Raw genomic sequence first — 27,964 nt, 5'->3', positions numbered from 1 at the left:
GTTGTAAACAAGGGCAAGGTTCTTGTGAAAGGGGATTGTACATATTAATTCTTCAGAGAGCTTCCTGAAACGTGCGAAGGAAAATGATCAGGAAAAGAAGGAAGCCAAAGAAAAAGGTATTTGGATTCAGCTGAAGTACCAGCCTGCCCCACCCAGAGAAGTACACTTTGAATTTTTTTTTTTCAACGTTTTTTATTTATTTTTGGGACAGAGAGAGACAGAGCATGAACGGGAGAGGGGCAGAGAGAGAGGGAGACACAGAATCGGAAACAGGCTCCAGGCTCCGAGCCATCAGCCCAGAGCCTGACGCGGGGCTCGAACTCACGGACCGCGAGATCGTGACCTGGCTGAAGTCGGACGCTTAACCGACTGCGCCACCCAGGCGCCCCAAGAGAAGTACACTTTGAACCAATGGAAAGAAGCATGAGCTGCTGGAGCCCATTCCCTATGAATTCGTGGCATGATGAATGTAAAAAATAAAATGTTAAAAAAATTTTTTGAACCTGTTCAAGAGGAAAACATTTACAAAGCAAACTGAATATATTTGGTTTTTCTGCTTAGTGCCTTTGAGTACTTCTTTAAAAAATAACTCGTCTGAAAGCTCCATAAGGACAGGGACACAGTCTTACTCATCTCTGTATCTCTTGCACAGGAACCAGTACATAACAGTTGCTCAATAAATGCTTGCTAATTGAATGGATTAAATACTAGATGGCTACTTTATGGAAACTGCTTGATGTCTACTTTCATAAATAGGGGAAAGTGAAGGTAACTGAGTCTGGAATAGGAGTTTAGATAAGCATGCTAAGGGTTGTACAGTTAGCAAATTTGTAAGTTACCTGATAGTTTATAACCTCATTTTACTGCTGTTGCATTCGTTTTTATTCTCAGCACCTGGGACATTTAAGGCATTCAATAATGTACTAATTAAAGCCATGCCTTGATTTTGGTCCCTATTAAAAGAATGTGGTAAATTTCAAAAGACTGTACCCAAAAAACAAATTTCAGCAGAATTTAACATACCAGCACCCATTACCAAGGCAAAAACCACACATTTGCCAATTACTCCTAATTATTCCAGTGGTAATCATTCACTTAATAAATACTGAGACTTTTAGATGCCAGGCAGGGCAACACTATGATGGGTGAGTAATAATGTAAAGTTGAGGACATGATGTAAAGGAGAAAGATGTGTATACTATTGTTATTTTGGAGGCTGCCCGTCCAGTAGCAACACAATGCAGATGTGGAATTCTGGCAAAGGAAGGACTGCTGTCCTCTGATGGCCAAGTAGATGCAACAAATGGAATCCGTGCAAGTCTGTCCTTGGACAGGTCATGTTTACTTCATTCCCAATAAAGATAAGAAAACAACTGAAAAGTACATGGTGAAATATTTTTAAAAGCTGCATGGAAATGAGAAAATGACAAAAAAAGGATGAGGGTAGATGGAGTAAGTCTAAAGAAGGAGAAGGGTGCCTGCTTTTGGTAGAGCATGTGACCCGTGATCTTGGGGTCGTGAGTTCGAGCCCCATTTTGGGGGCAGAGATTAAAAGGAAAAAGGAGGGGTACCTGGGTGGCTCAGTCGGTTGAGCATCTGGCTTTGGGTTGGGTCATGATCTTGTGGTTTGTGAGTTCGAGCCCTGTGTTGGGCTCTGTGCTGACAGCTTGGAGCCTGGAGCCTGCTTCGGATTCTGTGTCTCTCCCTCTCTCTGCCCCTTCCATACTCATGCTCTATCTTTCTCTGTCTCTCAATAATAAATAAATGTTAAAAATTTTTTTTTTCCCTAAAGGAAAAAAAAAAAAGCGATGTGGATGAAACACGGCTGCCAAAGAAGCACCACACACCCCTGGGTTCAGAAGACCTCATGGGCAGCAAAAACTGTTCAAAAAAGACCACTAAAAAGGGGATTAGCTATTTTCTGTTAGGTTTTAGTACCGGGTTCCCAGTGATTCGACCCCAAAGTGAAGCAAGTTCAGTGAAAAAACTGATATATCAGCATATATTTACTTGTGAGTCTTTGCAAGCACAGCTTGGAGGTCTGATAACAATCTCAATCTGTACAATATCCGTGCAGTACAGGGCCAACCAGTATGTACTTCTTAGCTGTGCAATGGTAAGGATGACCGGGACAGTGCTCTGTCTCCTGATTATCATCCCAGTGTCATGAACGGTCTGTAAAAGATGGCTTCGTTGTGGAAAACTACAAAACTGGATGTAAAAGTAAAATGCAAACTTGTTTTGTTAAATCCATCTCCACTGAAATCCAGAAATTGCTCTGTGGTTGAGAGTAAGAGTCAAATCACCTTTTATGGAAATATTTGAATACATCAAGGTTTTCTGTTGGGTCTTCTGGATCTGGACAGAACATCTCCCCTTTTCCTTTTATATTTTCCTCATCCTCTTCTTGCAACGCTGGTTGAAAACAGGGGAGGACCCCATGAGGCTATCAGTGGAGTGGGAACCATAGCTGCTGTCTGAGTCATCGGGGCTCTGGGGGATTCCAGCTTCACTCATCCCGGACATGGGCTCCTCGAAGACATCACTGCCCAGCACACCATGCCCAGAGACGTTGCCTTCTTCACTCTCTTGAGGTTCCATTTTCACATGGGCCAGATTCCAAAGAGGGGAAGCATTTACCTCCGTGCCTAGCAATGGAAGAACACACAACTAGTAGTAAGCCAAGGCTGGAACACAGCAAAACAAATATTTTACCCAGGGCAGCCTTTAAGCTCAGTTTTTACTCTGATTCTGCCTGGCTGGAGAATATGGTTGTTATCTTCTGTTCAAAAAGCTACCAGCTCCAGGGGTGCCTGGGTGGTGGCTTAGTCAGTTAAGTGGCTGACTCTTAATTTTGGCTCAGGTCATGATCTCATGATTTGTGGGTTCGAGCCCCACATTGAGCCTGCTTAGGATTCTCTCTCTCCCTCCCCAATCACCTTCTAGCTCTCTCTCTCTCTCAAAAATAAAAATGAAAAAACAAACAAACTACCAATTCTGAATATTTTCCTTTCCACTTCCTCTACTCTCCTTTACCCCACCTCACCCACCCTCCCATTTTCCCTAAACCAGGGAAGTAAAACTACACAGGTACAAAGATTCCCTGTCTCATGGCCCAAAGGCAGGCAACAACCATGGTTTCTTGTTCAGGTATTGTTTCTTTCCTTCCTTCTATAAAGCTGTCCTATTTTCCTGCCTTTTGAGTCCCTGGTCCTCTCTCATATTATGAACTTAATGATCACTACAAAATGCTGGCAGCAGTTCCCAGAATGCTGAAAAGAGACATGGTTCCTAAGTCTGCAACAATTTCTCTTCGGCCCTCCTGTCTGTGTTCTAGCAACACTGTTTGTGGTTTTTACTTCTTCCATGGTGAAAAGTTCTCTGCTCAACACTTAAAATGATGTGGCCTAATTCTGTCTAGGATTTGTGCATTGATGAAATGGCCATTTATATTTGTAAAAAAAAAACAACAACACTGAGTATCTCGACTAATTTGCAATCTACCTAACTTAAGAATTGCTCATCCTGGTTCCTAAGGTGATCACAGAGTCTGGAAGAAGAAGCAGGCACCTCTAACTGGATAGCCCTATTTCAATCCCTTTCAGCTACAATTTATTGGGAGCACTCTAGCAAGGAAGCCCAACTATTCAAACAGCCTTGAGCAATTAACATTCCTCTATTTAATCTGGAAGTTGTCTAATGAGTAGAAGCATCAGGAAAAAACAGTACAGCATACTAAGTGATAAAGGGGGCATCTGCCCACCCATATGGGTCAGCTAAATTAACTCTGGCAATCAATAGGATAACACATACTGAATCTATATCCTAACTTGGAATGATTTTAAATAATGCCTGTACAGTTGTGTTAGTCCTCCCTTCACTGATTACAAAGAAAAGAATGTTGGTATCACTAGATCAATGAGGCTGTATTTGTTTTTAGACTTTCCAATCTCCTGCCACCCACACTTTTTTTTCCTCTCATCTCCAGAGTTTGATTCCAAAATGCAGAGTGCTGAGATTGGCAGATCTCCCAGAATCAGAGTCGGTTGATTTCTCTTACTTGAAGCCTGTGGCGAAGCCTCGACCTCCAGGTTAGATGGGAAGCGCTCACTCTGAGCCCCGAGGACTCCCATGGGCAGTGACTGGTCTCCAGAAGTAAGGTCAGCCTCCAGCTCCTCACTGACGGGGAAGGTGATGTCACTTACAGGTTCTTCCTTGATCTTTACAGGTTTAGTGTCCTCTGTGGCCTTCTCAGGATTGACAATCCTTTCATACTCCTCAGATAGTTGCTTACTAATCTGTTGGCAAGCAAGAGTCATTTTTGGTGGATAGTCAGCTTGTGGCATCCCATGGAAAAAACAACATCATGTGAATATGAATAAAACAACCACTGCCGATGGAAGGAAATTTTTTTCTTTTTCTTTTTTTTTTTTGAGCATAGTTGACACATGGAAGGAATTTGTGTAAGGTGTTGAGTTTGCATTTGTAAATGACAGAGACATGTAAAGAAAAGTTGTTTGCAGAGACTTTGTGTGTCATTAATTAAGCTACACAAAGGCAAAAGAGGTTTTGTTAGAGATAAATCAGAATGGGGACAAAAGATTATATTTTTGTCTGTAAAAACTGTTGACATATCCACCCTAGGTGGATAATGAATGGTGTAGGAAATCTGAATCGCTTAGCAAAGACTTTTTTGTTGGGTGTTAAAAAGTCCTTATCATATTTTAGATTTGGGAAAAACAAAACAGTGAACAAATGACTTAAGGCCACATAGATTAAAGAGATTAGGTATTTCTGGTTCTAACCCAAAATGGTATCTCTGCCCCCTCTTCCACCCTTGGGCAGTATCATCTCATTCTGTTTGGTTCTGTTTTTCCACAGCACTTAATGCCAGCTGAAATTGTTTTGATCATTATTTATTTACTTGTTTTTGTTTCCCTCTCAAGAATACAAGCTGAAAGAACTTGTTCACTGTTGTATCCCACAGTGCCTGACTCAAAATAGGACTCAATAAATACCTGATGAATAAAGCATGCTAACCACATTCTCTCAGACTCTACATACCCGTGTATAATTTCTTCCAGAGGAAGTGTGATCAATAAATGGAGCCACTCATTGGCTAAAGAAGGCCCCTGGGTCAGGCCAGGTCAGCGATGAGGCCGATGGAACACAGCCAAGGCCAGGAGGAGAGCATGTCAAGTCCACTCTGTTCCAAGACCCTGTACCCTGCTCTCTAGGGTAAGTGTTGTGGGATCCTGCTAACACCCCTACATTATACACTTTTACCCACTTCTCATGGGGTCACCTCACCTGTAGCATGTAACTGTGATAGTCCTTGATGCGGTGCTGCCAGAACTTCTGGAGGGAGAGCACGCTGCCAATGCCCACTTCATGGAATACTTGCTCCATAACGTCAGGGAAAGGAGTCTGCCCCAGCCGGGCCTCCCGATCCACAGCGAAGCGCAGCAACTTGGTGAATTTAAGGCAGTACTCGTGTGCCACATCAGTGAGGGTCTCCAGGACACTTTCATTAGCACACTCAAAGCCTGCGTGGGCCAGGATTGTGGCCACTGCCTGGTAAAGGAGCTGCCGACAGGAGTGCCAGCTGAGTTCCGTCACAGGTTCCCCCTTCCCACTGAAAGGGGACACGTGGCAATGTTATCAGTGCTCTCGCACAGGGGTCACCTGTCCTGTTTCCCTAGGAGTTTTATAATTTCGGTCAAGCCGCTGGCCCAGCTTTCTAGGGGATTCTATGCAGATTACAGAGCCCAGTTTCATCTTGCTGCGGCCAGCGCAGGTCTCAACAACTCACAGTCATCTCTGAGCTCCTCCAAGTACACAAAGCTTTAATAGGCAATACATGTCTATAACAAACAATATAAAAGAGTGTCAGGTAAATAGGAAGCTTCCTTTTACCATCCTGATATTGATCATTTGTAGGAGATAATAAAATTTAACACTAGAGCTGAGATACTGCTCAGTGGTGCTCTAGTTATTTCCCCACAACATAGTTTCCTCATATGCTGGGTGATAAATGGACTTTCAGAAATTCACAGTCCCAATTAGGAGATTCTTCTACAACTAAAATAGACCATTTGTGAAACTGGGAAAGCAACTCAATTTTATAAAAACAATTTAAAATACATACAGTCTCCAAAGCATTTTTATCCTACCCTGTGTAAAGAAATGGGTAGGGTCCCTATTATTCCCATTTGACAGGTGAGGAAATTGAGGTTCAGAGGGGCTGACCTGCCAGAAGTTGTACAGGTATTATCAAGAGGTTGAGCTTCTAACTTCAGAGCCTATGTTCTTCATAATACTGTGCTTGCTTTGGCAGCATATATAATATGTTCTTCATAATACACCATTTTGTCCTAATCACTGCTGTAGAAATCTTTTTTTAAATTAAATTAAATTAAGTAATTGTCTGAGAGAGAGAACCAGAGAGACAGCGAGAGAGAGAGAGAGCACGAGTGAGGGAGAAGGGCAGGGGGAGAAAGAGAGAATACCAAGCAGCCTACACACTTAGCATGGAGCCCGATGCGGGGCTCGATCCCACGACTCTAGGATCATGACCTGAGTCAAAATCCAGGGTCTGATGCTTCACCCACTGAGCCACCCAGGCACCCCTGTAGAGATCTTAATCTGAAAAACAAACAAACAAACAAACAAAAAAGCTGCCTGGTCTCCTAAAAATAACTTCTAGCAAACTTCTAATTACTTAGAAAAATATAAAATTCCTATCTTCTGTCTCCCTCTGACAAAGGAAGTAAATGGATAAAATAAGGTACATACTTGGCATGTGTCCCCATGTGCTGTACAAGGGGGCTTGAGGAGCTATCCACCCACTTTACTATCATCTGCTCAGAAGCAACTACTGCAATCCACATAATAGCTGGAAAATAAAACCAACTGCGAAATAACTTTTCATTTACTATTTCCACCATCATTTCCCATGGCCAGGCTCCCTAGGCCAAAAGCTAAAGGCTCAGAAGTACCTAATAAATAGCTAAACCAGTATTGCTTTATTTGAGTAATGCATGGACTTATTTCAAAGGACAATAATTTTTTTAGCACCCCCATAGCTGATGCAAATTATTTCTGTTAAACAGTTTCTTAAGTATGTATAAAACAAACTAGTTATAAGCTTCTGATGGTTACAGCTCTTCCTAACAATTAAAATCAGAAGTTTGAGATTGGAAGAACAAATATTATTAAAATGCCTATACTACGCTAAGCAAACTACACATTTAATGCAATCCTTATCAAAATACCACCAGCATTTTTCACAGAGCTAGAACAAAATAATTCTAAAATCCTAAAAAAGATCCTCAATAGCCAAAGCAATCTTCAAAAAGAAAAGCCAAGCCAAGCCAGAGGATCACAATTCCAGACTTCAAGTTATATTACAAAGATGTAGTGATGAAGACAGTATGGTACTGGCACAAAAATGGAAACAGAGATCAATGGAACTGAACAGAAAACCCAGAAATGGATCCACAACTAGATGGTCAACGAATCTTTGACAAAACATGAAAGAATATCCAATGGAAAAAAAGACAGTGTCTTCAACGAATGGTGTTGGGAAAACTGGACCACTTTCTTACACCATATACAAAAATAAATTCAAAGTGGATGAAAAGACCTAACTGTGAGACAGGAAACCATCAAAATCCTAGAGGAGAACACAGGCAGTATAACATCTTTGACATTGGCCGTAGCAACTTCTTACTAGATACATCTCCTGAGGCAAAGAAACAAAAGCAAAAATAAACTATTGGGACTTCATCAAGATAAAAAGCTGCTGCACAACAAGAAGAAACAACAAAACTAAAAGGCAACCTTCAGAATGGGAGAATATTTCAGAATATTGCATATTTGCAAATGACATCTGATAAAGGGTTAGTATCCATCCAAAATCTATATAAAGAACTTATAAAACTCAACACCCAAAACCAAACAATCCAGTTAAAAATCGGCAGAGGACATGAATAGACATTTTTCCCAAGAAGACATACAGACGGCTAACAGACACATGAAAAGATGCTCGACGTCAGTCATCATCAGGGAAATACAAATCAAAAGTACAATGAGATATCACCTCACACCTGTCAGAACGGCTAAAATTAACAACACAGAAAACAAGAGATGTTGGCGAGGATATGGAGAAAAGGGAACACTCTGAACACTGTTGATGGAAATGCAAACTGGTGCAGCCCGCTTTGGAAGATAGTATAGAGGTTCCTCAGTAAGTTAAAAATAGAATTACCCTACGACCTAGCAATTGCACTACTAGGTATTTACCCAAAGGATACAAAAATACTGATTTGAAGAGTTAAAAGGATACATGCACCCTGATGTTTATAGCAGAATTATCAACAATAGCCAAATTATGGAAAGAGCCCAAATGTCCATCGACTGAGGAATGGATAAAGAAGACACATATATATTTTATATATATATATAAAATATATACACATGATATACATGTATTATATACATACATAATATAGATATATTACATATCTATAGTGGACTATTTCTCAGCCATAAAAAATGAAATCTTGCTGTTTGCAATGACATGAATAGTACTAGAGAGTATTATGTTGAGTGAAAGAGGTCACAAATACCGTATGATTTCACTCATATGTGGAATTTACGAAACATATAGATGAATATAGGGGAAAAAAAGAGAGGCAAACCGGAAAACAGACTCTTAACTATAGAGAATAAACTGAGGGTTGCTGGAGGAGAGGTGGGCAGGGGGATGGGTTAAATGGGTGATAGGTATTAAGGAGGGCACTTGTGATGAGCACGGGGTGTTGTATGTAAGTGATGAATCACTAAATCCTACACCTGAAACTAATATTACCCTGTATGTTAACTAACTGGAATTTAAATAAAAACTTGAGGGATACCTGGGTGGCTTAGTCGGTTAGGCGTCTGACTTTGGCTCAGGTCATGATCTCACGGTTCGTGAGTTCAAGACCCACATTGGGCTCTGGGCTGACAGCTGGGAGCCTGATCCTACTTCGGATTTTGTGTGTCCCTCTCTCTCTGCCTCTCTCTGCTCATACTCTGTCTCTCTCTCAAAACTAAATAAATATTTAAAAATTAAAAAAAAAAACTTGAAAAAGAAAAAAAAAATTAGAAGTTTTACACACAACTACAGAATTCTAAATAATAGCATCGGGCACCTGAGTGGTTCAGTCAGTTGAACATCCGAGTGGTGATTTCAGGTCAGGTCATGGTCTCAGGGGATTGAGTCCTGCATCAGGCTCTGTGCTGAGTGTGGAGCCTGTGTGAGATTCTCTATCTCTTTCTCTCTCCCTTTGCCCCACCCCCCTACTCTCTCTCTCTCTCTCTCTCTCTCTCTCTCACTCTCTAAATTAAAAAAAAAAAATTAAGTTAAAAATAAGTAACAGCATCAATTTAATATGATGAACAACATAATTTTGTTAAAGCTAAACTGCCTTCAAAATGTCAATAGGGTACTGATCACCACAGAGCAAGTTTTCTTGTGCCATGCATGTAATGACAGTTTTCACTATTCCTAGGACTTTAGAACCTTCGATTATACAGTGCCCCAGAACATCATCTGGTCTCCATCTGGCCCAACTGCAACCCTTACTTATTAAGCCTATTTCTGTTCTTTTCTCATTAATTTGGGACAATTAAAATAGTAGTAACTATTATCATCAATAAGCACATGCAATGAGTAATATGCAGTATTATTTATGGGGTTGGTTTTTTTTTTTTTTTTTTGGCTAAACACATATTTAACCTGAATCTAATCTCGAGGTAATAATCAGCAAATCCAGTGAGTGGGACATTCTATATTCTAAATGACCTGAACTCTTAAAAAAGATTTAAATTTTTTTTTTTTTTTTTTTTTTAAAGAGGAAGCTATTCTGGTTTAAAAGACACTAAACAACCAAAGGCAGGGGCGCCTGGGTGGCTTGGTCGGTTAAGCGTCCGACTTCGGCTCAGGTCATGATCTCACGGCCCGTGAGTTCGAGCCCCGCTTCGGGCTCTGTGCTGACAGCTCAGAGCCTGCAGCCTGTTTCAGATTCTGTGTCTCCCTCTGTCTCTGCCCCTCCCCTGTTCGTGCTCTGTCTCTCTCTCTCAAAAATAAATAAACGTTGAAAAAATAATTTTTTTTTAAAATAAAAAAATAAATAAAAAAAAACAACCAAAGGCAATGCATGAATCTTTGTTAGGTTCTGGATTAGGGAAAAATATATCTACAAAAGGTATTTTGGAGAACTGGAGTAATCTAAACTGGGCTTATATTATTTACTTAGTGTTCATTTACTTTGGTGTGATAATAGTATTGAAATCACATAGGAAATTTTCCTTATTCTTAGGATAAGGTGAAGAATTTAGAGGTGAAAGAATGCTTAAGAATTAAGGGGTAAAATATTGGGATATGTGCAGCTTTAAAATATTTGACAAAAAAAGTGTGTATGTGTATATATTATATACATATTTATGTGTGTATACACACTTATACATATGTGAGAGAAAATAAATGTAGCAAAATGTTAACAATTGGTAAATCCTGGTAAGGAGTACTTGGGCATTTTTTGTACTATTTAAAATTTTTTTCATGTTTATTTATATTTGAGAGAGGGAGACAGAGTGTGAGTGGGGGAGGGGCAGAGGGAGAGGGAGACACAGAATCTGAAGCAGGCTCCAGGCTCTGAGCTGTCAGCACAGAGTCTGCTGTGGGGTTCAAACCCACAAACAATGAGATCATGACCTGAGCTGAAGTCGGATGCTTAACCAACTGACCTACCCAGGCGCCCCTCCTGTACTATCATTTAAACTTTTCTTTGGTCTGACAAACTTCAAAATGAAAACAAAAAGTAATTATTTCGCGCCAAATGCAAACTTACACACTGAAACCTAGTAGTAGCATTAGGTTATAAGGCAGTCATTCAGAGGTCTTGGAATAGGGCTTCTCAAACTTAAATATACACACGAATCTTCTGGAGATCTTGTTAAAATGAAGATTCTGATTCAGCAGGCTATGTAGGCCCTGAGATTCTGAACTTCTAACAAGCTCCCAGGTGATGTTGATGCTGTTAGTCTCCGCCCAGGTTTTGAATAACAAGGATCAAGAACATTTTTATATTATTTCTTAAATGATGTTATCAAAGTGAAAATACAGTTGATCCATGAACAATGTGGGAGTTAGGGGTGCCAACCCCCCGCCCCCGCCATGAAGTAGAGAATCTGCATATAGCTTTGACTCCCCCAAAAGTTAATGATTAATGGTTTACTATTTTTTTTATATTTATTTATTAACTTCTTTTTAGTAATCTCTATACCCAACACAGAGTTCAAACTCACGACCCTGAGATCAAGAGTCACATGCTCTTCTGACTAGGCCAGCCAGGCACCCCAATGACTAATAGCCTGCTATTAACTGGAAGCCTTAGTGATAACATAAAGTCAATTGACACATATTTTGTATATGTATTATATACTATGTTCTTACAATAAAGTATACTATGTTCTTACAATAAAGTAAGCTACAGAAAAGAAAATGTTACCAAGAAAACCATAAGGAAGAGAAAATACATCTACAGTACTGTTCTGTAAAAACATCCGCATGTAAGTGGGCCTGCACAATTCAAACTGGTGTTGTTCAAGGGTCAACTGTACACAATTTAAACATCTTACATAAAACTTAATGGATTCCTGAGAATATGAGAATAAGTCCATGAACCTAAATTTTAAGACACTGAGCTAAATCCATAATATACATTTTAAATGAAATAGAAAGACTACACTCTGTGGATTGTGAGGCCATGGCTTCTTTCACATACCGGGGTAGTTCCTTGCTCCTAGCAAAGTGGCTGGTATAGAATAAGCACTCAATAAATATTTGTTACCTCAAAAATAAAAGACGCAGGGGAGGCTGTGTGGCTCAGTCGGTTAAACTCAAATTCTTGAATTCGAGCCCCGTTGTCAGGCTCTGTACACTGACTGCATGAAGCCTACCTGGGATTCTCTCTCTGCTCCTCCCCTGCATGTGCTCTGTCTTTCTCAAAATAAATAAATAAATAAACTTTAAAAAAAAATAAATAAAAGATACAGATTCTGGATTTGAAGATCAGTTCAAGTCTTAGACTTCCTACTAATTACTTGAGCAACTTTGGCCATGTCAATTACTCTTATCCTCAGTTTCTTCACAGGAATGCTATTACATGCTGAACAGTGTTGTGCAGATGTTTTGAGAAAAGTAAGATAGAGCAAAGCCTTGTCTTACCGATAAAAGTCACTCTCTGGATCACTGTGCCGAATCTGGAATGGTGCATTGGGATTCTTACAGTCTAAAGGCAGGAGGTCATCAGGAAGAGGAGGTGACCCAGGGCAAGAGGGAAGAGGTTCATTCTCTTCAGTCTTTACACCTTCTGTCTGCTGCTGACTCTGGGTCTGAGCTGTGGCAATGAGGTTGCGCAGACGTCGGTTGTGCTGGATCAGCTGAATGGTATGGATGGTGAGGCTGCATGGCTCTGACGGGATGTCCAGCATAGTGGGGGGCTTGGGCTTATTGGCTGAGGGTTGATGCAGGGGTGGGTCATGGACTTCCACAAGACGGAACTCCCGTGGGAGCAAATCAAAGGAACTCCTGTTGGTCTGGCTTGATGAGATTGGTATCTCTCCCCAGTATCTCAACATTTTGGAATAAGAAAGAACTTTCACGTTAAATGTAGTGATAACCGAAAGCAGTGTTCTTAAATCTTAAATCTCTTATAGGCTTCTGTAGTAGAAAAATATGAAGTCTGGCCAGTTATTGACATAAAAAGTAGGCTGTTCAACACGACTTAGAATATGTCAGTGTCAGCAACGCTGTAGGACCAAAGACGTTCTCCCTGAAGAAATTAAGAGAGATACAACTGTTAGATGCCAGTCACCACAGTCACACACAATGACAATTCCTACTGGACTGAGCCATAGGTGGCATTTGGGTCATTAGGAGACTAACAGCTGCAATAGTATTGGGAGCTCTAGTGTCCGTGTTTTCCATCTCACCCCACTAACTCATTACTAGAACTATCATCGTGCCCAATCTTGAGCAATTTGCAAGGCAAGATACTTAAATGACACCTGGAATATTTCTCAGAGTATCTTGACACATCTGTCCTGAATCAGTAGGAGAAAAGGGAGTAAAGATAGGAAGAGGTGGTTCTTATTCTGTGTATGTCAAAAACATGAGCAATATTTCAATGGATCCTGGTGGAAAAATTTATTGACCAGTAGTCTAAATGGTTTTAGGCATTGAACTTCTGACATACATAGGGAAGAATCTGAGTGATTTCTGCTGCCTCCTAATTGGCATCCCTTACTCCAGTCTCTCCTTGTGTCTAATCTATTCTCCAGTGCTGCTAGACTTACTCTTATTACAACTCAGATCTAATGGCTTCTCATTACCTATTGGAAAAAGTCGGCCAGAATTCTTTGGTCTACCATTGATCAAAATTTGCAATCTGACTTCAACACACCTTTCCAGATTCATTGCCCATATGTCTCTTCAAGTTGAACAAATGTTTACCAAATGCCACGCATTATGGAAGAAGACAAAGACCACTGCCAGATCCCCGACCTGAGGTGAAGGAGAGAAATATAAACAGACTATTTTGATATAAAAATGTGCAGAAAGGGCTGCTCTAGAGACACAGACCTGGTGCAGTGGAATAACAAAGAGGGAAATTATTACCCTAGTTCTAACATATATCATGCTACTCAGTTTCTGGAGAATCCCATGTATTTCCACAAATTGACCCTTTAAGTTGTGATCTGCCAGAAATGCCCTGCCACCCACCACATTCTTGGCGACTTTTATTCATTCTTAAGTATAGGTTAAGTTACCACTCCCCATCATCTCCCCAGTAAATCTCCCTTTATTATATTCTCACAGCACTTCTGGTGTTTCCATCACAGCATTTAGGCATGGATTTAAACTAGTACTTATCTCAATCAATTTTATTCTCTCATCTATCTCCCACAACCATGATCTTTGTACCGTGTCTGGCACACAGTATACCCGGCATTTAGTGAGCGCTTACTATGTGCCAGGCTTTGCCTTTATTGTTTGATTCGGTTTTCCCAACTACTTCAGTTTTTAAAGGTGGAAGCTAAGGCCCACTGTCTTTCTCAATATCACAAATGACCGAGGGAGACAATCCAGACAGTCAGGCTCTTAACCACTACACTATGCAGTCTCAATAACTGGTTTTGGAAAACAAACAAAAGAATGAACAAAGAAACGGATCAATGAGGGGACACACAAAAAATCGCCCTGTTCCTTAATTTCACCGAAAAGAGGACGAAGAACAGGCACCAAGCTCAAGGAACGTCCAGGTCCCTCGGGGCTCCTCGGTCACGGTCAGCAGGCACAGGCGCCAATCATAGGATCCTGGGGTCTCCTGATGCCCGGAGCAGCCGGGAGACGAGGAGGTCTGGACCTGGACGGAGGCACTATTCACTGCCGCTTCGCAGGAGCTGGGCTGCGCGACTATACGACTCGGAAAGGCCCGAGGCGAGGGTCGCGCCAGGCCCGGAAGACTGGCTTTTGGATTAGTGGTCCCAGGCTGCCGGAAGCGCTTCTGCTCAATCTGGCTGTGCCACAGGAAGTCATTACTATCCGGTTGCAACCTCTAAAGATGTCCCCGTGCTGACAGCTCCTCGACCGCCTTTTACTGTTTTGTTTTTTGTTTTTGTTTTTCTTATTATGACCTGCCCTTGATATTCATCTCTTCGTAACGTGGCAGGTGGTGAAGGAACAAATCCGCCATCGGGGTTCAGAGAAGCCACCGGGAGCTGGGAGAGCGAGGCGTGGAGAGGAACCTAGAGACCGAAGGGGGAGGTTTCCCAGGAACAGATTCCGAGACCGCACCCGATTGAGGATGGCCGATAGCTCCTCTAAGTTCGAGCCTCAGGCTTTGCAAGAGCTCAATGACGATTTCAAGAAACCAACCCTGCCGGTGCCCCCGGCTGTGCGGGGCAGGGCCCCCGCCACCAGTCCTTCAGACCCTGAGGAGGTGAAGAAGGAAGGGCCCACGGCGCTGCTAGACCCCGATTCCGTGGAGCCTGACGTCCCGCCAGTGCGGCCGGACAGCGGGGACACCAAGAGTCCACCGGAGGAGCAGCCGCGGCCGCCCACGGCGGCTCCATCCCCTGGCGGTCCGACCCGGGCTCCCCCATACCGAGAGCCGCCGTGGGGCGGCCCCGCCACGGCCCCCTACAGCCTAGAGACACTGAAGAGCGGCACCATCCTTGGCACCTGGAGCTTGAAAGGGACAAGCTACTGCCTTTTCGGGAGGCTGTCTAGCTGCGACGTGTGCCTGGAGCACCCTTCGGTGTCTCGGTACCACGCCGTGCTGCAGCACAGGGTGTCCGGCCTCGAAGGAGAATGCGACGGCCACGGGCCTGGCTTCTACCTTTACGATCTGGGAAGCACCCATGGCACTTTTCTTAACAAAACCCGCATCCCACCCCGCACCTATTGTCGCGTCCACGTCGGGCATGTTCTTCGCTTTGGAGGCAGCACCCGGCTGTTTCTTCTTCAGGTAAGTAGAGAAACCTAGGACTGAAATCTCCGGAGCGCACCGGGCTGGGTTCCAGAGCTCCTTAAGCTTTCGCGGAGGAAGGAGATTCTCCCAGTAAGCGATTACAAAAGTGGGAGAATCTGGCCCCTTTCCAGGCCTCTGTACACATTGCCGTATTTTTTTCTTTTATTTTACTTTAATGTTTATTTATTTTTGCGAGAGAGCGAGAGCTTGAGCAGGGGAGAAGCATAGAGAGAGGGAGACACAGACTCCGAAGCAGGCTCCAGGCTCCGAGCTGTCAGCACACAGCCCCACGCGGGACCCGAAGCCACGAACTGAGAGGTTATGACCTGAGAGGAAGTCGGACGCCTAGTCGACTGAGCCACCCAGGCGCCCCCACATTGCCATATTTCTGAAAGTGAGATATGAATTCAGCGATCCTGAACTCTGAAAGAATTCTTTCTCTTGGTTCATCAGGGACCAGAGGAAGACCGAGAGGCAGAATCCGAGTTGACAGTAACGCAATTGAAAGAATTGCGCAAGCAGCAACAAATGATGTTGGAGAAGAAGATGCTAGGAGAAGACTCGGATGAGGAAGAAGAAATGGATGCCAATGAAAGGAAGAGAAATGCTAGTAGTCAAGATGATGAAATGGGCTGCACCTGGGGAATGGGTAAGAAATTAAGATTGCTGCCAGAGGTTAATATTTTAAATTCATTACTGGTGGTATCTTTAATTGTTTTCTATCATATGCCTTTCATGACTTTTTGAGATAGATGGGACAAATACAATTGGCACACGAGACTGCCAAAACCCACAGAGATTCATTAACTTTTCTGATGTCAAAAAGGTGAATTACAGGCACTATGGATTTCTTTTCTTTTTTCTTTCTTTTTTTTTCTTTTTTTTTTTTTTTTAAGATTTTACTTTTAAGTAATCTCTACACTCAGAGTGGGGCTCAAACTTACAACCCAGAGATCAAGAGTTGCTTGCTTTGTGGACTGAGCCAGCCAGGAGCCCAGTCTTTTAATGCATTTTACAGTCCACTCCCTTGTTGTAAACTCTTCCTCAGCCTACAACTAATTTATTATTTTTACCATTTAAATGGTACTGGCCTTGACTATTATCATTGGAGAGGATGGAACTATATTCAGTCAAGTAACATGGAATGTTCAATATAGGATAGTCCTTCGAATTTTTGTACTTTGTGTAAATTCCCTGAAATGCGAAATAGCTAATCAGAGAAACCTCATCCTTTAGCCAGAGGAATAAATTGAACTTTCCATAATACCAGACATTTTGGACAATGGGTATTCAGGGGCTAGGAATTTAAAAAAAAGAATGCCTTAATATGTTGTTGGGAAGACTGGATAAATATTATGAAATTACTTTTGTAAGTGCCAAACAAAAGCTATAGAAACCATAAGTAGGCTAGAGTAAGGGTTCAGAGAAGGGAGTGATCACTAAGGACTTAGACCCACACTGTCCAGTATTGTAGCCACTACCCACATGTGGTTATTGAACACTTACAGTATGGCTAGTCCAAGCTGACTTGTTTTATAAATATAAAATACTCACTGGATTTCAAAGACTTAGTGTGAAAAAAGAATATAAAATACCACATTCATAGTATTTTTATACTGATTACATGATAATTTTACTTGTTGCTCCTTTTTAATGTGGCTACTAGAAAATGAAAACTTTCATGTATGGCTTTCATTATATTTCTTTTGAGCAACACTGACTTAAAATTTGGGAAAGTTTTTTTTTTTTTTTTAATTTTTTTTTTTTTTTTAATGTTTATTTATTTTTGAGACAGAGAGGGACAGAGCATGAGCAGGGGAGGGGCAGAGAGAAAGGGAGACACAGAATCTGAAACAGGCTCCAGGCTCCGAGCTATCAGCACAGAGCCATCAGCACAGAGCCCGACGCGGGGCTCGAACTCACGAACTGTGAGATCATGACCTGAGCCGAAGTCGGACGCTTAACTGACTGAGCCACCCAGGCGCCCCGGGAAAGTTTTTAAGTCTACAAACAGACGGGTCTTAAGTTGGAACTTGAAGGAAAGAAAAATTAGCACTTAGGAAGCTGAATATCAAATATTCAGGGTAGGGATTGATGATTTTATTTATTTATTTATTTATTTGTTTATTTTTTTAATGTTTATTTTTGAGAGAGACAGTGTGAACAGGGGAGGGGCAGAGAGAGGGAGACACAATCCAAAACAGGCTCCAGGCTCTGAGCTATCAGCCCAGAGCCCGACGCGGGGCTCGAACTCACAAGCCATGAGGTCATGACCTGAACCGAAGTCAGACGCTTAACCGACTGAGCCACCCAGGCGCCCCATATTATTTTTAAATGTTTATTTATATTTGAGATTGAGAGAGAGAGAGAGAGAGAGAGAGAGAGGCAGTGCATGAGCAGGGGAGGGGCAGAGAGAGATGGAGACAGAATCCGAAGCAGGTTCTAGGCTCTGAGCTGTCAGCACAGAGCCTGACCTGGGGCTCAAACTCACAAGCTGTGAGATCATGACCTGAGCCAAAGCTGGACTCTTAACTGACTGAGCCACCCAGGTGCCCCTAGGGATTGATGATTTTAAAGTGGTAATGAGAAGGCCAGTCCATCTGGCAGATATGGTAAATATTAAGAAATTATATCGGAGACAGAGTATTAGACCCAGGTGATAGAGAATGGGAATGCCAGGCCAAGAAGCTTAGATTTTTTTCCCATGGACAATGTGGTAGGTAATTTTGTTTTTGAGATATAGTGATGGGGGAAAAACAAAAGATGCCATGAAAACAAGTTTTAATTTGTCACACGATTTAGGAAACCTAAAGATATTTATATTGGTGGTTTTGTATGTCCCCTTGTCCCCCACCCCCCACCTTTCTTTTCATTGATAACTGTGTCTTCATGCAGGCTAAATGAAAAGTGGGTGTCATTCGGATAGTCTTTTCTTATGTCTGTCTTTTCTTTCTTTACTGTATCCTGTAGGAGAAGATGCTGTAGAGGATGAGGCTGAAGAGAACCCCATTGTCTTAGAGTTTCAGCAGGAAAGGGAGGCCTTCTATATAAAGGACCCAAAAAAGGCTCTCCAAGGTTTTTTTGACCGAGAAGGTATGTAAACAGATTCTGACCCTGCCAGTAAAAGGTTTCCACAGCAGCATTGTCTTGTAGATCTTCAAGGTACTTAGAAATGCTGTGTTTTATCTGCTGCTCTCCTTGCTCAGTTCTTGCCCTTGTGGTCAGTTGCTTCAGGTTTATTTTGAAAACAGTAAAAATCTTGTTAGTCTTTCTTCCCATCTTGGAAAAAAGGGACTACTTTTTTCCGACTCATCTGGTCTCATTATTCTCAGAAGATCCTAGACTTGGGTGGTGGGGAGATTGACCTAACTTCTTAAAATTCTTTGTTTCTACTTCATCTGATCTTTTATAATTCTTTTTTTTTTTTTTTTTTAATATTTATTTATTTATTTATTTTGAGAGAAAGAGCGTGCACACAGGCAGGTGAGGGGCAGAGAGAAGGAGACGCAGAATCCCAAGCTGGCTGTATGCCATCAGCATAGAGCCCAATGTGGGGCTTGAACCCACAAACCACAAGATCATGACCTGAGCTGAGATCAAGAGTCGGAAGCTTAACAAATTGAGCCACCCATGCGCCCCTCATCTTTTATAATTCTTAACATGGATGTTCACCTTATATAATTTAAAGAGTGTTTCCATAGAGGACTGTTTCAGTAGAAATGCTTTGAGAGAACATCTGTGTGTGTGTGTGTGTGTGTGTGTGTGTGTGTGTGTGAATATATATGAACTGGTTGCATTCTGCTCTTGATATTTGTGCTTCTAAAAATTTTTTTTTAATGTTTATTCATTTTTTTGAGAGACAGAGACAAAACATGAGCAGGGGAGGGGTAGAGAGAGAGGAAGACAGAATCCGAAGCAGGCTCCAGACTCTGAGCTGTCAGCACAGAGCCTGATGTGGGGCTCAAACTCACAAACTGTGAGATCATGACCTGAGCTCAGGTCAGATGCTTAGCCAACTGAGCCACCCAGGCACCCCAATATTTGTGCTTCTACAAACCAAAGTGACAACTTACATCTGCACTTATAATATAAGTGTAAAAGTTGCTATGTAGTGGACAAAGCTATTTATGGCAAGCTGATTGTTCTGGTCTGAGTTTGCTTTTCTTTGCTTCAAGTTCCCCCTTATTTTATTATCAAATAATAATTCCTGGAAATGAGAAGTGAAATGCTTTGAAATTTAGTGTTAAATGAGGTATGGGAACTTGATATTCTATTTTTTTTAAATGTTTATTTATTTTGAGAGAGAGAATCCCAAGCAGGGACAGCTCAGAGTCTGATGTGTGGCTCAGTCTCATGAATCATGGGATCATGACCTGAGCTGACATCGAGTCAGACACTTAAACTGACTGAGCCACCCAGGTGCCCTGGAACTTGATATTCTTTTATCAGCCTTTCCTCTCTTTTCCCTTTGTCTTAACTAGTAATTTTCATATACTGTTAAAATTGTTTTGTCTTTCTTCCTCCCACAGGAGAAGAATTAGAATATGAATTTGATGAACAGGGGCACAGCACTTGGCTCTGTAGGGTGAGGTATGTTCTGTTCTCATTAATGTCCTTTTGTGAAAAGTGGCCAATTTTAGGTAATAGACAGTAGACCCAAAGAATAACTTTAGTCTTATTTTTAGGCTACTCCTGAATTTGGGCCTTGATAGTTTAATAACATATATCATTGGCAGGTGGGGTGGGATGGGTCAGAGGCATAAGGAAAAGATTTAAGGTCCAACCTTGGCAAGATATAACAAAATGAATGGAGAGATTAATAAGCCATGTCAAAAGAAATGACTATTTTCACCGCATATTAGTTTTTTTCATGAGAATTGGAGCTTAGTACTATGCTATGATTCACTCCAAACCAATACAGATTACCTGTGGATGATTCAACTGGAAAACAACTGGTAGCTGAGGCCATTCATTCGGGAAAGAAAAAAGAAGCAATGATCCAGTGTTCACTGGAGGCTTGTCGAATCCTTGATACTTTGGGGTTGCTGCGGCAGGAGGCAGGTGAGTATATGGGAACACTTTGTTTTTGGAAGGAAGGAAGGGAAAGAGAGAAAAAGGGAGAGAGAAAAAGAGAAAGAAAGAAGAAAGGAAGAAAGAATTTAACACAAAAGGCAACGAAATGACTTTTTTTTTTTAATTTTGTTTTTTTTAACGTTTATTTTTGAGACAGAGAAATTTTTTTTTTTTAATTTTTTTTTAACGTTTGTTTATTTTTGAGACAGAGAGAGACAGAGCATGAACGGGGGAGGGTCAGAGAGTGGGAGACACAGAATCTGAAACAGGCTTCAGGCTCTGAGCTGTCAGCACAGAGCCTGACACGGGGCTCGAACTCACAGACTGCGAAATCATGACCTGAGCCGAAGTCGGCCACTTAACTGACTGAGCCATGCAGGCGCCCCACGAAATGACTTTTTAGGGAGAAAATGTAAATTGTGTGAAATTCTATGAGCTGAAAAGAAAATATTCCATATCTCAGTACCCAAAGGAAGGCATATTTTCTTTTAAAAAAAAAAAAAAATTTTTTTTTTTTAACGCGTATTTATTTTTTGGAGACAGAGACAGAGCATGAGCAGGGGAGAGGCAGAAAGAGAGGGAGACACAGAATCCGAAGCAGGCTCCAGGCTCTGAGCCGTCAGCACAGAGCCCGACGCGGGGCTCTAACACATGAACCGCGAGATCATGACCTGAGCCAAAGTCAGACACTCAACCGACTGAGCCACCCAGGCGCCCCTTAGAAGCCATATTTTCTTAGAAATTTTTTATGAGTATAGATATGTGTTCGGAACTAGATACTTTAATAAAAAGCAAACTTCATACACAAATGCATTTATTTATATTATACTCTTTCATGACTTACAATTTTAATATAAGAATGTATCATGGATATTGTCTGTATAATTGCATTAAATTTATCTCATTTTTAAAAGCCTGTCAAGGACCTGGGTGGCTTAGTCAGTTAAGCATCTGACTCTTGATTTCGGCTCAGGTCATGGTCTCATGGTTCTTTATGGGATCAAGCCCCATGTCGGGCTCTGCACTGACAGCATGGAGCCTGCTTGGGATTCTCTCTCACTCTCCATCTCTCTCTGACCTGCTCCCTTGTGCTCATTCCCTCTCTCTCTCTCTCTTTCAAAAATAAACTTCAAAAATAAATAAAAATAAAAAGCCTTTCTGGCTATATCATCATTTATTTATTTTTTTTTTAATTTTTATTTATTTATTTATTAATTTTTTTTTAACATTTATTTATTTTTGAGACAGAGAGAGACAGAGCATGAACGAGGGAGGGGCAGAGAGAGAGGGAGACACAGAATCGGAAGTAGGCTCCAGGCTCTGAGCCATCAGCCCAGAGCCCGATGCAGGGCTCGAACTCACGGACCGTGAGATTGTGACGTGAGCTGAAGTCGGACGCTTAACCAACTGAGCCACCCAGGCGCCCCATCATCATTTATTAATAAAGGCTTCTGTTATATTTGTGTTTATTCTAAAATTAGTTTGTATTATTGCAAAGTAACTTATGTATTATTTAAAACTACCAAAGGCTTGGGGCACCTGGGTGGTTCAATCAATTGATCATTTGACTTTTGATTTCAGCTCAGATCATGATCCCAGGGTCATGGGATCAAGTCCCATATTAGGCTGTGCACTAATAGCCTGGAGCCTGCTTGAGATTCTCTTTCCTTCTCTCTCTGCCCTTCCACACTCACGTTCTTTCTCTCTCTTTCTCAAAATAAATAAAAATTAAAAAAAACCCAAAAAACTACCAAAGGCTTATGCAAAATATACCTGTTCCTTGCCCTGCCTCTCCCCAGTCTTCAATCTTAGAAGGCTTTTAACTCTTTTAATTATTTTTTCTGGCATTTAAAAATATCCGTATTTCCCAAAAGGAAGAGTATGCTGTTTTATTTTGAATATTTTATTTTATTTTATGATTGAACTTTTTATAAGTTTGTTTATTTATTTTGAGAGAGTGTGCAAGCAGGGGAGGAGTAGAGAGAATGGGAATCCCAAGCAGGCTTCTTGCTGTCAGCGTGGAGCCAGACGTGGGACTCAAACCCATTAACTGTGAGATCATGACCACTAACCGTGAGATCATGACCTGAACCAAAATCAAGAGTTGGACACTTAACCAACTGAGCCACCCAGGTGCAACTGAATCACTTATTTTAAACATTATGTACTGACTCTGTTACATTAGTATTTAATATTTACACGATTATGTTTATGCAAATATTAGTTAAACTGAGGAGTTTTTTCTTTTTGTTTTTCCTAAAGTTAATAATTGTTTGTTTTTCATGTGTGTGGATTTTTTGTAACTCTGTTCATTCTTTCCACATCTTTCAAGAGCCTTTCAGTATATTTTTCCACATGGTCAATCACATCAAGTAATTGATCAGTTCTGATCTTTTTGGAAACATTTCTCCTGAAGAGCAATGTTCTTTCAGGGCTCACTATTCTCTGAACCTACTGGAGCACTGTCATCTGGGACCGCATTTTGCTGTCATCCTTGACATTTCCTTTGTCTTTCTCCAGGGTTGGATTTTCTGTTTCTTGATTCCCAGATTCTCATGTTTCTTGGTTTATTCCCTTGTTTTAGTGGAGCACATCTTTCTGTAGTTTTGCAGATTAAAAAGCTGGTACAACAATAGAGGTCATGGATGATGATAGTCTCCAGTGGATTTCACTTCTTTCGTTGTTCTTGGTCTACTCTTTCATTTTGGTGGACATGTAGTGAATTCTTGAGAAAGGATGTATAGCAGGTAAACTATATTAAATTCCCCACTCTGAAAATACAATTATTCTAGCTTTACTCTTGGTTAATTGTTTGGCTAGGAATAGAATTCTAAATGGGAAATAATTTTCCTTCACAGCTTTGAAGGTATTACCGTTACCACCTTATATTCAGTGTTGCTCTTGCAGTCCTAACAGGTTCAGAATCCTTATCTAGTATATGTCATTTCCCATGCCCTACACACACACTAGGAGTTTGTAGGAGCTTCCCTTTGTTCTCAAGCTTCTGAAACTTAACTATGATGTACCTTTCTGTGGGTCTATTTTCATCCATTTTTCTAGGTACTTGTTGGGTCCTTTTGATCTGGAAATCTTTGATAGTTAGAAACATTTCTGGAATTATGCCATTAATCATTTCATCCTTCTGTTTTCTCTTTCTCTCTTGAATTTTGTTATTTTGATATTGAACATCTTAGACTGACCATTTAAGTTTCTTATCTTTTTTTTCTTTCTTTTTTTTTTTTTTTTTAATTTTTTTTTTCAACGTTTATTTGTTTTTGAGCCAGAGAGAGACAGAGCATGAACAGGGGAGGGGCAGAGAGAGAGGGAGACACAGAATCTGAAACAGGCTGCAGGCTCTGAGCGGTCAGCACAGAGCCCGACGCGGGGCTCGAACTCACGGGCCGTGAGATCATGACCTGAGCCGAAGTCGGACGCTCAACCGACCAAGCCACCCAGGCGCCCCTCTTTTTTTTATCTCTATGTCTTTTTATTCTTTCTGGGAGATTTCTGCAGCTTTATCTTTACATTTTGCAATCAAGATTTTAATTTCCAAGGCTCATTTTTGTCCTTTGGGTATTCATTTTTAAAATATAATATGCTATTGTTGTTTCCTGGATTTTAAGTATCTCATCTTGCTGCTAATCTCTGCCTTTTCTTTTTTGTGTAGTCTCAGTCCTGCATGTTAGAGGTGTTTCCCAGTTTTTGTGTAGTCCTTGGGTGTAGATTCTTATTTGGGGACAAAAAAGGTGATTGACAGCTTGGAATATATAGGTGGGGCTTATTACCTTTGAGTAACACTATAGATTAATGTGGGCCTTTTGTTGAGGAACTCCTCATGTAAGAATCGTTAGGTTTTTTCCTCTTCTGCTGGCGGGATTCCTCAGAGAGTACTCTTCTGACTTCCTGCATGAAATTCCTGAAATTCTTCCTTCCTGAAATTCTTAGAGCTAAGTGCTGGAAGATGGCTGAGCAGATTCTCAAAATTCAGCTATTTTCAGGACAGTACTATTTTTATTTTTATTTATTTATTTTTTTCAACATTTTTTATTTATTTTTGGGACAGAGAGAGACAGAGCATGAACGGGGGAGGGGCAGAGAGAGAGGGAGACACAGAATCGGAAACAGGCTCCAGGCTCCGAGCCATCAGCCCAGAGCCTGACGCGGGGCTCGAACTCACGGACCGCGAGATCGTGACCTGGCTGAAGTCGGACGCTTAACCGACTGCGCCACCCAGGCGCCCCAGGACAGTACTATTTTTAGAATAAATAAATACATATTTAATATGTAGAATATAGAACATAAACTGGGCAGTCCACAATGCAAAGACTTTTTATCTTACCTTTTCTAGAGATTAACCTCTGGATTTTTTTCTGGGGATGAGGAGGTAAGTAGTCAGGGAGGAGGATCTTTTTCTCAACCAGCTTTTACTCAGTTCTTTTTATTTTAGCACTACTGTCTATCCCCGGTTCCAGATCCTTTTGAGGATTCTGCAGTATCATCAGATTGGTTCTCATCTTTCCCCACTGTTGTTTTAGGATTCATCTTTTTTAGTTCTGCTAAGTTAAGTTTCCACTTGTCTGTTTTATAATTTCCAAAAATTAGGTATTGCTATTCCTTCTCCTGTTCTGTCTTTGTAGATTAATGTTTGTTTATTTATTTGTTTGTTTGTTTATTTAATTATTTTTAAGTAAGCTCTGTACCTAACATGGGACCCAAACTCACAACCCCAGGATCAAGAGTCCCATGCTGTGCCAGCTAAGCCAGCCAGGTGCCCCAGTAGGTTAATGTTTTTAAAACAGATTTCTTTTTTTTTTTTTTTTCTTTTTTTTTTTTCTTTTTATTTTTGGGACAGAGAGAGACAGAGCATGAACGGGGGCGGGGCAGAGAGGAGAGAGGGAGACACAGAATCGGAAACAGGCTCCAGGCTCCAAGCCATCAGCCCAGAGCCCGACGCGGGGCTCGAACTCACGGACCGCGAGATCGTGACCTGGCTGAAGTCGGACGCTTAACCGACTGCGCCACCCAGGCGCCCCTAAAACAGATTTCTTTACCACAGCATTAGTGGGATATGGGGAGAGAGTGAAATTACATATGTACGTTCAGTCTACCATCTTAACCTGGAAATCATGAAGTTTTTTTAATAAGGACTGTTTTGGTTGTAAATAATAGAAACACAATTCAGACTAGCTTAGGGAGAAAAGTTATTGGCTCCATCTCCACTATTGTCCATCTCTTCTCCAGGTTGAGAAGAATTGCTTACAGGATTGAAGGAGGAACTGTATGAACTAGGACCTTAAGTTCTGGTCCTATCAAACCAGAAGTCTCAGTGTCACAGGACACCATAAAAGCTGTGTGTGTGTATGTGTGTGAGTCTGTCACATGAGCATATGGTTTTATTTTGCAGACAGATTCTTACCCCATGCAAAAGAGCTGGCTGCTCACTGCTTAGATTTGTATCTTCCCTCTTTCATAATCTCACTGGAAAGAGAGCCCTTTTTTGCACGTATCTAAATATAAATATGAGGGAAGGATTCTTACTGATTTGGCTTTGGTCACATGATGACCCCTAATCCAGATGGAATGGAGGAGGAGTATTCTAGAAGAAAAGGGGTACTTTTAGCATAACAAGAGGAGTAAGATGGCATAGGGTGGACATAGGGTAGACAAAAAAGTAGTAGCTAACATAGTTCCCTATTGATGGGCTTTCCAGATTTTCACTGTTACAAATAACAGGGCATTGATACCCATAGGATAATTTCCTATAAGTAGAATTATTAGATCAATTGCATTTGACAGATATTGTGAGGTTGACCATCAAAAAGATTGTGTAACAGGGCACCTGGGTGGCTCAGTCGGTTGAGCATCTGACGTCGGCTCAGGTCATGATCTTGAGGTTAGTGAGTTCGAGCCCCGCATCGGGCTCTGTGCTGACAGCTCAGAGCCTGGAGCCTGCTTCAGATTCTGTGTCCCCCTCTCTCTCCGCCCCACCCCTGCTTGTGCTCTGTCTATGTCTTTCAAAAATGAATAAACATAAAAAAAAAAAAAAGATTGTGTATCAATGTACATTCCCATCAGCTGTTTGAGAGTCCATTTCCCCGTACCCTTGCCAAATTGGGCATTATTAACATCTTATAAAGTGTTTTGGCCATTGTATTTCTTTTTCTGTGAACTGCTTTGATTATTCTTTGCCAAATTTTCTTTTAGATTATTGAACTTTTCCTCATTTATCTTTTTCCTTTTTTACTCATTGATTTTTGAGAGCCTTTTGTTCATTAAAATAGCCCTTTGTTTAATTTTTCTTAATGTGGTAAAACATACATATCATAAAATTCACCATTGTGAGCATTAAGTGTATTAAATACATTCACATTGTTGTGCAACCATTGCTATGTCCATCTCATTACTTTCTCATCTTCCCATATTGAAACTTTGTACCCATTAAACACTAATTTCTCATTCTTCCTTCCACTAGTCCCTGATGATTACCATTCTACCTTCTGTTTCTCTGAATTTGACTATTCTAGTTAACTCTTGTAAGTGGAATCGTGTGTCTGGCTTATTTCACTTAGCATAATGTCTTCCAGGTTTAACGCTTTGTTGTTGTTGTTTTTAAGTTTGTTCGTTTATTTATTTATGAGAGGGAACCAGAGTGCAAGCAGGGGAGGGGAAGAGAGAGAGGGGGAGAGAGAGAATCCCAAGCAGGCTCTGCACTGCCAGCATGGGAGATCATGACCTGCGCTGAAATCAAGAATTGGATGCTTTACCGACTAAGCCACACAGGCACCCTAACCCTTTGTTTTTATATGTAGTTTGACAGCTTGTTGAATCTTTCAATAATTGAAAGATTCTTTTTCTTTTTAACTTATTTATTACCACTTTTTTTTTTATCTCCTTCTAGTATCTCGGAAAAGGAAAGCCAAGAACTGGGAGGATGAAGACTTTTATGATAGTGATGATGACACATTTCTTGATCGGACTGGCCTGGTTGAAAAGAAGCGTCTGAACCGTATGAAGAAGGCTGGGAAGATTGATGAGAAACCAGAGACGTTTGAATCATTGGCAAGTTTTATTTATAGAAGTAGCTGTGGTAGTTTAGTTTTTTAATAAGATAATATATTATTTAAATTTGTTTTATAATTACAATTTTTAAAGCAGTGGTGTTGAAATCTGGTACTCAAGTATAACTTTCTTGATCTGTAAATTTGATAGTAACAAACAACTAGTCTTACACAAGTTGGAGAAAAGTTTGGCTTGCTGCTAGAGACTCTGTCTGCCTCACAGTGGATCTTGATCCATTCATAAGCATT

General features: G+C 41.1%; 2 protein-coding genes across 3 annotated transcripts in view; one reads left to right on the top strand and one right to left on the bottom strand.

Moving 5' to 3' along the window:
- Nucleotides 1–177: 177 nt before the first annotated feature.
- Nucleotides 178–14,666, bottom strand: SUPT7L (SPT7 like, STAGA complex subunit gamma). Of its 2 annotated transcripts, none has more exons than XM_049652363.1 (6): nt 14,329–14,666; nt 13,515–13,615; nt 12,278–12,884; nt 5,311–5,635; nt 4,061–4,298; nt 178–2,648 (listed from the first exon to the last, which is right to left on the bottom strand). In XM_049652363.1, exons 3-6 carry the CDS (start codon nt 12,688–12,690, stop codon nt 2,386–2,388), a joined length of 1,239 nt encoding a protein of 412 aa, XP_049508320.1. In that variant the 5' UTR covers nt 12,691–12,884; nt 13,515–13,615; nt 14,329–14,666; the 3' UTR covers nt 178–2,385. The 2 variants fall into 2 exon arrangements, with proteins under 2 accessions (XP_049508320.1, XP_049508321.1); XM_049652364.1 differs by having other exon boundaries at nt 14,354–14,666.
- A 166-nt stretch (nt 14,667–14,832) lies between these two features.
- SLC4A1AP (solute carrier family 4 member 1 adaptor protein) overlaps nt 14,833–27,964 on the top strand; it is a 28,723-nt gene continuing 15,591 nt past the window's right edge. Inside the window, exons 1-6 of the mRNA XM_049652361.1 lie at nt 14,833–15,581; nt 16,038–16,233; nt 18,555–18,677; nt 20,114–20,174; nt 20,506–20,645; nt 27,556–27,716. Of these exons, the coding sequence (XP_049508318.1) occupies nt 14,919–15,581; nt 16,038–16,233; nt 18,555–18,677; nt 20,114–20,174; nt 20,506–20,645; nt 27,556–27,716 (1,344 nt within the window). The 5' untranslated portion in view covers nt 14,833–14,918. The remainder of the gene's footprint in view (nt 15,582–16,037; nt 16,234–18,554; nt 18,678–20,113; nt 20,175–20,505; nt 20,646–27,555; nt 27,717–27,964) is intronic.

This window comes from Panthera uncia, assembly GCF_023721935.1.
Source record: "Panthera uncia isolate 11264 chromosome A3 unlocalized genomic scaffold, Puncia_PCG_1.0 HiC_scaffold_12, whole genome shotgun sequence".
Lineage (NCBI taxonomy): Eukaryota > Metazoa > Chordata > Mammalia > Carnivora > Felidae > Panthera > Panthera uncia.
This window is presented reverse-complemented; position numbering and strand designations above follow the sequence as displayed.

Coding starts and splice junctions, on each gene's coding strand:
- SUPT7L (XM_049652363.1), bottom strand. CDS start 12,690: ATGTTGAGATACTGGGGAGAGATACCAATCTCATCAAGCCAGACCAAC. Junction 5,636..12,277: donor CCAGAGAGTGACTTTTATCG/GTAAGACAAGGC, acceptor GTCCCCTTTCAG/TGGGAAGGGGGAACCTGTGA. Junction 4,299..5,310: donor ATCACAGTTACATGCTACAG/GTGAGGTGACCC, acceptor GCTTGCCAACAG/ATTAGTAAGCAACTATCTGA.